The sequence below is a fragment of the Etheostoma spectabile genome, chromosome 18 (genome assembly GCF_008692095.1).
Source record: "Etheostoma spectabile isolate EspeVRDwgs_2016 chromosome 18, UIUC_Espe_1.0, whole genome shotgun sequence".
NCBI classification, from domain to species: domain Eukaryota; kingdom Metazoa; phylum Chordata; class Actinopteri; order Perciformes; family Percidae; genus Etheostoma; species Etheostoma spectabile.
In genome coordinates this window covers 24,602,299-24,616,127 of record NC_045750.1, presented here as the reverse complement: position 1 = coordinate 24,616,127, position 13,829 = coordinate 24,602,299, and the positions used below count along the sequence as shown (strand labels likewise).

The 13,829-nt window shown below is 43.2% G+C and overlaps 1 protein-coding gene across 1 annotated transcript; it reads left to right on the top strand.

Moving 5' to 3' along the window:
- Positions 1-6,136: 6,136 nt before the first annotated feature.
- trib2 (tribbles pseudokinase 2) lies at positions 6,137-13,396 on the top strand. The gene is made up of 3 exons (XM_032543171.1): positions 6,137-7,515; positions 8,995-9,287; positions 11,117-13,396. Exons 1-3 carry the CDS (start codon positions 7,246-7,248, stop codon positions 11,589-11,591), a joined length of 1,038 nt encoding a protein of 345 aa, XP_032399062.1. The 5' UTR covers positions 6,137-7,245; the 3' UTR covers positions 11,592-13,396.
- Positions 13,397-13,829: the final 433 nt, after the last annotated feature.

The following is a 13,829-nucleotide window of genomic DNA, read 5'->3' as shown; positions in this document are numbered from 1 at the left end:
GTGTGTGTGTGTGCGTGTGTGTTCTCGTAGCAGAGGCCAGACAAGGACAGTGCGCTTATCATACAGGCTCTGAATCACTGAAAAACGACCCGTTTAAAGTGACCTTCCACTATGTGACTGTCTCTCCAATTGGACCAAAATGCTGTCACATTAATTATGATAGCTGCCTGTATAGTCCCACAAAATGTCATTTTTGAGCTACTTTCATCCACATTATCCTTCATATCATTTTACAAGCAATCTGAAAGGCTTGTATAGTAAATAACAATTGATGTCTCCACAGTGTCCAATGACACGAGAATGTCACAAAAGACCTTAAATACAGCTTACAACATCATGTTTGTGTCATATACACATATAGTACATGTAATACGGGGGGGGGGGGGGGGGGGGGAACATGATTAAAGTGAGCCCTTCAATAAATAGCACCTATGTGAAGTCACTTTTGATTTGCTATTGTATTGGGTTATTTTAAATCACACCACATACCCCTTTCATTGCAATGCCCCAGTCTACACATGCAAGTGTTATCATTTTCATCCCATATTTGGGCAAAATAACAAGAATTCATGACAATGTAAAGATCAGAAGAGATTCCTCAGAATTCTATCTTGTCTGTGACACATGGACAACACATTCTCTTCTATTTTCAGTGTCCAAATCAACACATTTCGTGTTGTTCACTCTTTCATCATACTTTCACAACGGCAAAACCAGGAACAACCATCAACTCTACTTTGCATTTTCAAGAACTTTGAATGCCCAACTCATAATTTCTTAGTTCCTGTGTCTGGAGTTTAATTCCCACTAATTTTGCTCACTTTCCACCACAGCATTTTAGAGAATGTGTTAAGAAAATCCTCATTGCCAGCTGCTAGTGCTGTTTTTGAATGTGCTGTACATGGGTATTGGATTATTGGGTTTACAGAAGTGAGTGGATGATTATTGTCTATAGTTATTTTGCTTTTTAAATTCAACCACTGAAGGCGTCAGATGAACCTGCCATGGGACCTACAGTAATGACCCTAGGTTTCTACCATTCAGTGCATTGTGCATGTATTCGTTTGGTAATTTGTGTGAGCACTAATTTATTTAGGGCTATACATCATGTAGGCAAAATACAAACTGGAATGAAAAAGGCCTCAAATCTAGATTTTTAACTCAAGTTCCTCTACAAGATGGAGCCTCAATGTAACGTTTCAGTTCATATTGTGCTTTAGTGGTGCATGCAGTAATGCCAAACAAATTCAAGAATGATCACAAACCACTTGCCACACATGAACCTCAAGCATTCAGGTTCCAGCTTTGCCCTGTTGGTAATCCAGCCTTGCTCAAGAGGAGCCTCATGATAAGCCTCTGGGCTTTTTGGCTCTGCCTGCACATCTGTTCTTACTGTGTGATTCTTTCCTTGTGTTTTAGCCTGTTGCAATACTTACCTTTGTAAACTCTGCAATCCACCTGAGCTGCTGGTCTTTAGACTGTGTCAGGAAACGCACATAAGAACACAGAGAAGAATCAAACTTGACACAACCACCACCCTCTGAGGAAATACGGTGATAACCACTGAGCCACCATGTGTTCATTTGTAGTCTCTCCAGATGTGTTACATGGTTGAATAATGTACCAAACCTATGTCAGGAGCACAATGTGAACATCAGTGAAAAGGATCATTCAGATAATCCGATAAGCTACTTTTCAATCATAAGACTTTTGTGTCTTTACGAGACATTACAACAAACGTTTTGCAATATTGTATACAGTACTGAATGCACTGCTGGGCTCCTGGGGTATGACTCCCCCTGCGAATCTTGGAGAGTTGGGACTTAGTCATCAGTAGCAAATGCAGTCTAATGTTGATGTCTTTGCTTTGTGTTTCCAAAATGTCAAGTGTTCAGGAATTTTAATAAATCTGTCGGCTTTTTCCTGTGACGCCTTTGGCAGTTCTATGCAGGTGCCGTGGTGCCAGGAAATATTTTCTACACATGGAAGACAATATCGGCTGTCAGACAGAGCAGAGAGGAAAAACACAAATCAAGACACCAGAGATGGTGGATTTGGGATTTGGGATTCTTTTTTTCTTTTTTTTCGGGGACTTTTGACACATCGTACTTGATGGCTTAATGCGTCTGTCACTTTAGGATAAACGTACTGCATATTGCAGCAATGTCGTAATGTCTTTCAAACAGTCAACAAGTCAGCTGAAGACATTCCCATACACATCGTTGTCATCTAAACCTGTAAACTGCAATACAAATGAGAGATAGACAGAGAAATAAAATGCATTTCTGCTTTGTAGCAGAGCCATTTGCAAGGCTTAAGCTGCTAAAGCTGTGTGATTTCACTTCTGAGACTCTAATGTATGACTATTATTAACCTCTCCACTTATGAGTGAGTGAGTCACCCTGTCCAGTGACAGAGCTGCCACAAGTCCTCAATCAGCTGTCTGACTTCATGAAGGAGAGATCCAAGCCAGTGACGCCAATCCTTTCGGCCCCTCGAGCCAAGATCCGTCCTCCCCGAGCAGAGGAGGTCTCGTCTGCGTGACCTGCCACTCACAGCGGCTCACACTTCCTGCTGCCTCGGAGAGGAGAGCGGAAAAATGGCTCACCGATGAAAAACTCTTCGGGCGCTGCATCCGGCATTCATCAGCACAGGACATTTTGATTTTGATTTTGTCTAATGTAGCAACCCATGAACTGTTGGTCCGAAGCCAGGAGGTTGGTTTAAGGTCAACGGAAGTGCCAGTGTTTATTTGATCTGCTGATTTGGCCCCTTGGGTTTACTCCTGATGCTGACTGGACAACTTTTCAAGCAATGTGTTCATTAATTTCCACTCATGCATTTCCTGTACTTGCTTAAGTAGATAAAATGCGTAACAGTAAAGTTATTAAGTACTGTGAATGGGTCAAAGCCAAATTGTACAGCATGGAACGCGTTTATTCTTTGCATGTGTGTGTACTTCTGTGTTTTAATATTATATTGGCTTCCCTTGACATTCAGCTTTCTTTGAGGATACATTATTGACATTTTCTCAGTTGGACAGATCCTCTATGTGCCATGTAGTGCACAACAGAGTTTTAGGTTCTCTCATTGTCTCGTGAAGAGATGAGGACACTCCAATGGTGAATGCATCCATCGTAATGTAAATGAGCACTTTTGAACCTCTTGGGATATAGAAAATAACACTGTGCAATTTCACAATTACCAATGACAGCCTTCCTTTTGCGTAACATGTAATTTTAATGAGCTGAATGAGTAATTGCGCAACTTTTTATGATTGCAATTGTTGCGTGTGGAGCTGCTGTACCACGGCAAGAATGGCAAGAAATGTGAACATTGTCAGAGCATCAGTGAAACATTATCCACCCCGCTCCCTCTTCTCCTTCCTCTGTTCCCTCGCTTCCTCTCTGCACTCGAATCCGCAGCTCTATCACTCACACACTCTTGGTTAAAAACAAGGTCCCAAAGCGCCGTGGAGGGCAGAAGGTGGCACATCCCCAAAGTAACTTGTTTTTTTTACTCACTTCAAATGAAGGGGTATTGCAGCTGTTGCCCTAAAAAGAATGAGTATCATGGGAATTTGTATAATTCTCAACAGTAAATGTAAAAATAAACCTAAAGAATCCATGGGAGCAGGCTGTGCAGTCAAAACAAAACTCAGAATACCGCTGATATTCACTTGATGTCAGCGCTTTCATTATGACTGTCATGTTTGTCTTGTGATGCATCTTTGCCTTACTTGGTTTGACTTGATGCCCTTTACTCCCTCTCCAGCTGCCATTCACTGGCTGACACAAAGTATTTCCCCTGTTTTCTAATGACCACGTTGTGGAGGAACAGCACCTCCTGTCACTTGCATCCCTCTTTCCTCCTTCTACTTCTTTCACTCTCGCCCCTTGTCACGTTCTCCTGCTGCATGCTTTTCCATCCTCCGTCCTCCTGTCTAGCTCTCACATCATCTCCTCTCACTCTCACTGAATGATCTCATTCCTCTTGTGCCTCTGCATCTATCTTCTTGCGAATGATCGAATTTCTCAGTGGAAGTTACCCGCCGGGTGTGTGTGTGTGGATGTGACAGCACTGATCCTCGCTGGTGTCAACATGAGCTGGCTAGCTGCGTTGCTAAGTGACAGTGTGAAATTGGCTATTTTCTGAATGTACAATGCAAGGAAAATAGCTCTCATTTGAGTGGGTTTCATAATGCATTCTAAGAAATTTCATTTGATTGCAACCACTGTGGGGAACACATTCCTCTGGTGGATTAAACACCGTAGGCCTTCCTGTAACTTCAACATTACAGCGGAAACTGACCTTAGATCATTTTGCTGCAGGGCAACAAAGAAAGTTGGTGAGTAATAACGCTCCGGGGATTCAGAGATGCTCACCCGTCCTTATAGACCTCGGTGGTCTTCCAGGACACATCTTGCTTCAGTGGTATACACACACACAGTCAGAAGCTCTCGCTGGAAGGCAGTGCTGGGGCAGCCTGCTATTACTCCTCGGTGTGTTGGCGTGTCTGGAGAGCTGATGAGCCTCAATGGATTTTCTCGAGTGCTGCTCTCCACTGCCAATGAGTCACATAGTGTATCAGGGAATGGGGACAAAATGAATCTTTGGGGATTATTATTCTGATTCATGCACAGCTGTGGTTTAGGCTTAACAGAATCCCTCTCTGGGGTTAAAATGATGGGCAAATGCAGAGCTGTAGTGTCACAAAGCAGAAATGCACTATGGTAACATACATGTATATTACTGTACAATATGTTGATATTGTTCTCAACTGAATGGGGGAGACAAATGCAAAGCTGTTGCATGGTGAAGAATGTTCCAGTGTTTTTTACAAAGAATAAAGTGGGTGGCTCACAGAGATTATATCACAGAAACATACATACACATTAGCTTGGAATATAAAAGCTTGTGGGTGCAGCCACATTCGTAAACTGTGAACCACCGTTTCTGAGATGAGAGGCCTCTGTGTGAAAAATGCATTTCCATGATGCGGGGGTTTGTTCAGGCAGGCGGCGAGAAACACAAATTTAGAATAGTGCATGTTTGTTTGCATATGTGTGTGCAGTGCTACTGCCTGCAAGCAGGGAAATAAAGGTTAAATCGAACACTTCTGCTAGTGTTTTACGTCCAGCTACAAGCATTCCTTTCACCGCCCCGGATTCCCATGTGGAATTGCACAATTCTGCTGTCACACCCCCTGGTAATCTAGGAAGAACAATGAATAATGAACCTCTTCCATCCTTCACTTTGTAGTGTTTTAGGGGGGCACAGTTCTGCAAGACAGGAATTTGTTTGTTACAAGAGACGTCTGAAAAGCACATGGTCCCGCCAGCTTTTGATCCAATCTGCGGTCAAGGTCAGTTTTTGGAATAACCTACAATCCCATATCCTAGCAAAACTAATAGGCATATGCCTCACTTTTACATTTCAAACATGCACATGAGCATTTTTTTTCTCAAGGACAAAGATTATCATCCGTCACACTGTCATCATGTGTTTCATGCTCCTACAGTATGTTGCATTTTGTAGTTTGAATTCATTAATTGTATCCTATCATAAAGCATGTCTTTTGTTGTCGTGTTTGTTGTCCTTTCGCTTACATATCCTGGCAGATGAGGAAACTTGCATTGCAACAGATCTCATGAGTCACATCAGTAGCATGCTTTATAACATTATTTGCTGCATTGTCATGTTTAAACAAATAAAGTCTGACTGTGTTTGCCACTTATAGATGACACCATAACGTTGTGAATGCAAATGCATATCAGTACTGCAAAAACTGGGCTGGATGGTGCATATCTGTGTGCTATTGTGGGAGAGGGATCCCCCCACCCCTTGCTTTCCCTTGAATGACATTTCAGGAGGAAACACATTTGTAACACAGCACGTACAGTAGCTATACTCTCACTGCCTCCACCTCCCCCCTCCTCCCCCCTCCCCATCCAATTTACCAGCGTGCGATGCATTTAGATTGCCGGGGGTGTAGCCGCACCACACTACATGGCTCTCACATGACTGCAATGCATATTATAACTCAGATTGGAAGCCAATAGGGTTCCGATGTGGGACTGACGTCAGGGGGGCGGGTCGGTGCGGTCATGCATGTGTATGTGAGTGTGCACGCGTGCATGAGCAGAATCCCCCTCTGTGAGGCAGGCAGCCTTCTCGCTCTGTACAGGCGCAGTGTGCGAAGTGTGTGCAGCACGGCTGACCTCCCCTCCGCACTGAATGGACTAGATTCCCAGCCACGTAAGAAGCACAGCGGCACCACGGGAGAGAGGATGTCCTGCTGAAACAAGGGATAGGCCTGGGAAATTCGGCCGGCCGTCCCTTCCTTCCTTACAGCAGCTTACAGCAGCAGACATACAAAACAGACGACACTTTTCTTCCACTGGACTAGACCAAGAGAAAGAGAGAGGACGTCGACTCCCGCACACAAAGAGCTAACGTTACAGCCTTTTTTTTCTCTCTCCCGGATGGAGTTTTTCTCCTTCTGTGGTACATGACAATCGCCGTGCACGGATATGATCCTGGGGAACAAGGCCGTGCACTGACCTGATACTCGTTAGCAAAGGAAGCTAACTAGTTAGCTCTGCACCTGCTAGCCATCCTAATTTCGGCTATATTTAGCTAGCTTGCAGAACTTGCTTTATATATTTGTTGCTCGTGCATTTTTCTGTGCCTGCGAACTGTATTTAACAAATTTGTTTCCGTTTTATGAAACGTGCCATACTGTTAACCGGCAAGCTAGCGAACGAGCTGCGGTTTAACTCAACGTTAGCACCGTTCATTCATTGGAAAAGCTGACTTTTGGTCGTCTTTGTTACAGTCTTGTCGTGCCTGCTCGCGCTGCTAACGTTAGTGAATTGCAGCAGGTCTGTGCGAAGGGTTTGTAGTCGACTCGGGGCAGTAATTTAGTCATTTTTCGCCTTCCCTTATCTTTTGAATGGAAAACAAAGGGAGCAAATGAACTCTGAAAAAAAAAATTAAAGACCCCTATTTGTTGTATGAAAACCGCCGAGCCAGCTTTGCCTGTTGATAGTCTGCCACATTGTGCAACAGCAAGGTGCAGTTGAATCAATTCCTCAGCTTGGTTGTTTTTCTCTTTGAGATTTACTAAAGCATCGGACGATTTGTGATATTGCATTGAGTTTACGACAAAGTGGTGCCTAAACGAGGACGTGAAGAACGAGGAGCAAGGCCCCCGATTTGGTGGAGTTATCGCACTTATTCCTCATGAACATACAGAGGTCAAATCCAATTAACATTTCACGTTATGGGAGATCGCGGCACAAATCGCACGATTTCGAAGAATTGTCTTGTTTAAGGACTACAGAGTCGCACCAGAGTTTCAGTCCCAACCTCGGGTCCCCCAGCCCGCCGGAGACCCCGGACTCCTCGCACTGTATCTCCCGCATCGGGGACTACCTTTTGTTGGAGCCACTGGAGGGAGACCACGTTTTCAGAGCCGCCCACCTGCACAGTGGGGAAGAGCTCGTATGTAAGGTTAGTAGGCAACATGGTAGACGGAGCCCACCTTAGGATCCCAGAATAGTTTCTCCACCTTTTTTCTTTTCTTTGCTTCAACCAGTGGTTAGCAATGTGAAATTAACATTTTCGTTCTCACAGGTTTCTCACCTTTTTGCATTTGTTACCATATGCCTAGTAATTATGGCATTTTTCAAACGTACAAATTGTCCCAAATGTAAGGAACACACAATACAGAGCAATATTTAATTGTTTATTATCTATGATGGCTACTGCAGCAAGTCCACACCCCTGAGCTGTTTAATAATTGCTTGAATTGTAAATAGAGAACTGGCAGAGCAGCCCGATGGAAAAAGTGAATGGGGCGAGCTGCGTGGTTAGGATTGCATGATGTAACGTTGACAAAGGAGTGAGTAACCACGCACACACTCCTCTCCGAGCTAGTCTCGCATACCCCTGGCTTCCTTCTTCCATAGTGCAATGCTGTAATCATGCCATTGTTTTATATTCGGTGCATAAGCATAGTGCAGTGCACGCACATATTAGTGGTGCACACAGTGGGATTGTTAGCTTTTGAGGAAACACAGCAGCTAGGGAGCTTTACAAGTTCAGCCAGCTGCTGTGACATTGGCTCCGGCATTCACCTCTCCAACCATAAGAAATAAACCACATTCCCCTTTCAAGGTGGAGGACAACCTCATATCCTTGCCTCACCACATTTATAGCCCATATTGACTTTGGTATATTACTGATTATAAAGGACAGTGGTACATTCCACCTTAGCATGCTTAAGCGGCTTGATAAATTGAGACATAGTTACATGCACCGTTGGACTCATAAGGCAAGACATATCCAATAACCCGCACCTTTTGACTCGAGATAATGTTTCGTCATGGCAATAACAAATGAATGGCCTTTGGCACAGCCTGTGAGCGAACTGCCTTTTGACCTCATCTGCTTTGGGCCGGTCTCAGTCCAGCACCAATCAATCGCCACTTGCAGGAGTGATCATTCCTTCCCAGCTGGAAGCCTAGGTCACAACTTAAGATCTTGAGAGCTGTGGGGTGTATTTGTATTGCCTGCAAGCAGAGGAGCCCTCTCACCTGAACCGGTTGTGCAGAAAAGTACATTGGGGGTTACTATGGAAACAAAAGAGAGACACTGCAAAGCCTGGCTGCAGTACAATACTATTCACTAACATGATGCTTTCACCTTGCCTCCGTGCAACCTTACTCCCTCTGCCAAAAGAGAAAACACAAGTTTAGTGTCACAAGCATGTGGTACATGGCTCATATGTTGCTGAATTAAAGGACCATTTGAAGCTCTTTGAGTTGGATTTAACTGTTTGTCTCCAAATTGGGATAGGGGAAACATGACACAAACACCCTGACACAAAAACAGCCACCTAATGAGACAATTGTCACTCTATATTAAAACAACAAGTACTTGGTTAAAAGGTAGACTAAATCAAAATGTTTTCCTGATCTATGATTGCAGGTTTTTGACATTGGCCGATACCAGGAGTCACTGGCGGCCTACTTTGCCCTGGGCCAGCACCAGCATATTAACCAAATCCTGGAGATCTTGCTCGGGGAGACTCGAGCCTATGTGTTCTTTGAGAGAAGCTATGGCGACATGCACTCTTTCGTCCGAACCTGCAAGAAGTTGCGGGAGGACGAAGCTGCCAGACTCTTCTATCAGATAGCCTCGGCTGTGGCACATTGCCACGACAACGGACTGGTCCTCCGTGATCTCAAACTGAGGAAGTTTGTCTTCAAGAATGAGGACAGGTGAGTTCTACAGAAACCATAGTTTGTGCATCGACTATCACTGCATTTTTCTTCAGTTTTGTCTTAACGTGTTGTATGTGATGTATCTGTATAATGTAACCGTGTCAGTATTATGTGTTATGTCTCAGCTTACACAGTGCAGAGTGTCAACTGAGACGAAACAAGACAGGCATGCCTCTCCCAGATGTTATGCAGAGTACAGGAAACATAAGCCCTTTGTGTTTCTCCGAGCTGTTTTTGTAGGTTTAGTAGTAGGTATGGTGCCTATTTACAGTATAAATGGCATATGGAATCACATTTTGAAAGGAGCATTGCAGTGCAGTTATTCCTACGGAAAAGGAAAAGTTACCAGGATTAGCTTTTGCATGACAGATGATCAATGAAGGAAAGCTTTTGCCACTGCTGCACTTCAGTAGTGATCAGAAGGAGAAATCTTCAGAATCACACTGACACAACACTGGTCTACTGACACCTGGTGGCAGCATCTGAAAACTACGTTGATCAAATCCAGGCATCTGTTGCTACAGCAACCTGAGAGTAACATTTTTTTTTTTTTTTTTTTAAATTAACATTAATGAAGATATTTTAGTGGATGTTGATTCAGACTGAAAACATTTACCCTTTCCTAGGCCAACGTCTTTACAGCCCGTTGTGATCTCTGCACCTCAGGGCCCTCTATCTAAAAGCGTGATATCATTCTTTGGCACGAACTGTGGAAAAGGGAAGTTGAGCTGCCTTGCACTCCTTGTCAGATGAATGTCAGGTGCATTTTAAGAGTGATAGTGCAGGGCAGAATCAGGTCACATTTACTATATGGCCTGTCAAGAATCCTCTTACATCTTTTCAGTCCTCAGTGTACAGACTCCGATCTGGCTCGAACCCAAGGGTGTGACAAAAGGCCATATTGAATGCATATGAAATGGAAACAAAACAAGACCAGATATAAAATGATATCCAAGCAGGCTTCCTCAGATTGTGCTAGCTCCCATTTAGAGCATTGTAAAGAAGGTTGGCCTCCAAGAAAATTACTTTTGACAATGAATCAGTGTGTGAGCCAATTTGAAGGTCTATGCACGTGTCGAGGATAGTAAGAAGAACAAAATGCGTTCTTAAATATATCTTAGCCAGTGCCTCTTGGTTTCCTTTATCCTAGTTGCTCCATCACACACCCTGGCTCTTTGTCTGGTGCATTGCCACAGCCCCACAAGTGTTTCTCGCCATGCACATGGAAAATCTTCTCGCCTCTCAAAATTCTTTAGTGATAAAGCTTCTGAACTATTAGCCATTATTATCAGCCCTCAAGGCTTTCATAGCTGCTATTGTGGGGTTTGCAGAAGAGTGCAAATAGATGTTATTTTGAGGTGGAAGAGCAAGAGAACAAAAAAAACCATCCACATTGTCTGGTCCTTGATTCTCTGAGAAACAGTTCAATGCGTGCAACTTAAGAGGTTCGGTCACCCGTAATTGTGTTTCTTTTGAATTGTAGAAGTCTTTTGGAAAGCCTATTTGAGAGTCAGTGCATTTTGGCTGGGCTTTTATCTAAGTGAAAGGAAATGTCAAACTTAAGCCTTGAGCATTATGTGCTCTATTTCCTCTGATATCCAAAAGCGATAGATCTAAAACCCTTAAGATGCCCATCAGAGCAAATTACCCCACTTGAGTGTGTCTTTTGTATTTCATTTTTTGTTAGTTGGCATCCAAAGCTCGTAACTATGATAATAATTATCACATAATAGCATTCACAATAACAGATTATGGACTATTTTTCCATTGTTTTGTGAAGTGGCAGCATGTTCAGTGCGCTTTTTGTTCCCCTTGTGTGTCTCCAGAAGCCACGTGAAGCTGGAGAGCCTCGAGGACACTTATATCCTGGACGGTCATGATGACTCCCTGTCAGACAAACATGGCTGCCCAGCCTATGTCAGTCCCGAGATCCTCAACGCCAATGGCAGCTATTCGGGGAAGGCAGCTGATGTCTGGAGTCTGGGCGTCATGCTTTACACTATCCTTGTGGGGCGCTATCCTTTCCATGATGTTGAGCCCGGCTCTCTGTTCAGCAAAATCCGCAGGGGCCACTTCAACATCCCGGAGACGCTCACACCCAAGGCCAAGTGCCTGATCCGCTCCATCCTCCGCCGGGAACCCGCCGAGCGCCTCACCTCTCGGGAGATTCTGGAGCACCCCTGGTTTGCCTCCTCCGGAGCACTAGGGGGCCCTGCGGTGCACGGCAGAGGGGAGAGAGAGCAGGAGCAGCTGGTGCCTGAGGTGAACATGGAAGAGGAGCTGGAGCAGTTCTTCCGCTGAGCAAACACCAAGCACAACACGGACGACTCCACCGCGGTCGGCTCGCCACGCTCACAGCAGAGCCAAAAACAGTAGTTTAGAGATTAATAGGTGAACATTTGTCACTCATAATAAAGGTGTTTCCATTCTGTTTCCTTTTCCACCATTTCATGGAAAACCTTGAGCCTGGCATGACAAATGGCATCTATACAGTACGTCACCTGGCCATGCACCTCCCACTCGGGGACATTGCCGCCAGACATGCAAGTTGCAAACAATGTAGCAAATGTTTTTTGTATCGGTTTGGTTTAATGTGGCACTAATAACAGTAGACACATTCACCATTTTTGACACTATGGAAAGCATGAAGGGACATAAGAACACAGGAAACCAAGGAGAACAATTCAAAATGAACTGACAAAAGTGCAACACCACACTTTTTTCTTACTGATTTAATTTGATTTTTTTCTTGTCAAAGCTTTAGGTGGTACCCATTTAAACCACAGACCCAGGGTCAGGAGTCCCAACCCCAGGTTATATTGTTAAACATATACCAGGTGAATACCCCCGGTCTGGGACCATGGGTTAATAAATGGAGCAGCTTAGGCTGTAATCGCCACCACCACCATCATCATCATCATCATCAACGACATGGTTATTGTTGTCTTTGTTTAAGTTTTGGTCTGTCTTTCAGATTTCTTTGACATTATTGATAATTGTGACATAAACTCCTCGACGGCCTTGTTTTCAGTTATTTTGTATGTTTTTGCCACTTCAGGTCTCTTAGGCCTTTACCACATTTCATTCACCACCTCACTTTTATTTTTCAGAAACAGTACTTTCAGTCTATTTGTTTTTTAAGCTATTCCACTCTGTTGTTACTGCTGCTTTTCTATAACTCCCTAAACCTCAATCTTAAAACAGCTTTGTCTCTGTACGCCGCCAAACATGGCATCATGCACTTGATGTGTTGGGTGAATGGACAATTCCACCTCTTTAAAATTAGCTTCCTCTTATTTAAATTCATTCTTCAGTTGTAGGATCAAGAACGTAACATTTATTTAAATTGTAACAGCTATATATATATATATTATATATAAATAAATATATATTTAAAATTACATTGCAGGGTTTTTCTTTATTCAGAGATTCCTTATTCATGTATGATGTAGGCAATATCTTGACACAGGACAGACACAAAGAGGAAAGTATCTGTCTGAAGTTTTGGAATACACAATATCTTCTGTGCCAGTATTCCGGTGCCCCGACGGCCCATGCCACCTGGTCTCCCTCATTTCTTTTTTCAAAACTTGATACGAGATATTCAGTGATAGTATTGCTATGACATGTCCACTCCAGGACCCCGTGTTAGTTTTCTACTGCTTGCGTAGGTTCTGTGAAACGGTCATGCTCGGAATGGGTACCAGTGGACATGTTTTGTCGTATCTCAATGTTACTTGAATTTGTGTTTTTATCTAGTCATTGGCATGTGCCCCATGAATGCTATAGCCTGCCTAGCAGGGGGGAGGGGTGGGGGGAGGAGGGTGCTTGTTTTTTATGAAAAGTTAAAAACATGAAAATTCTCAATTTGCTACTTTTCTGAGTTGCTTTTCAATAAAATAAAAAAAAAAACATTTTATTGTTTTTGTAGACAGAGCTACCTTTTTATTTAAGTTGGTGCTGATTTGGTGCTAATGTTTAGTCCTTTTTGTTTCACAGAGGGGGGTGGTGCATGGTGGGATATCTGCCTCAGATGTTCTGATTGTATCGTAACAGATTCTGGTGTTTTGTCCAAATTTATTCAGTAAATAAATTGTGAACTACTATTTGACTTTGTTGTTCTTTTCCATGATCAGCACATAGAATAAAACGTGCAGCATTACACCTCGCCTCGCCATAATAAAAGCTTTACATTTTGAATGAAATTGTGCGTTACACTGGTATTATGTTCCACATATTTATTGAATTATGAAGTGCAAATCTAAAGTCAAACATTGTCTCTTACATCTCAGTGCAATAATCCGTAAAATACATTCGGATTCAGCTTTTTTTCATTTTTATGTCTAACTAAAAGACAAGAGACTGCTATTCATCCCTAAGCCACATTTAAGTGATTCCAGCTCTGGGATGTGAACATTTTGCAGTCCATTTTATACATCCATATATCAAAAAACAATTATTTTTCACTTGCAGTACACTCCTAGCCACCGGCGGAACTTGAATGGATTCCAAATAAGCGAGGAGAAAAAAAAAGGCTTT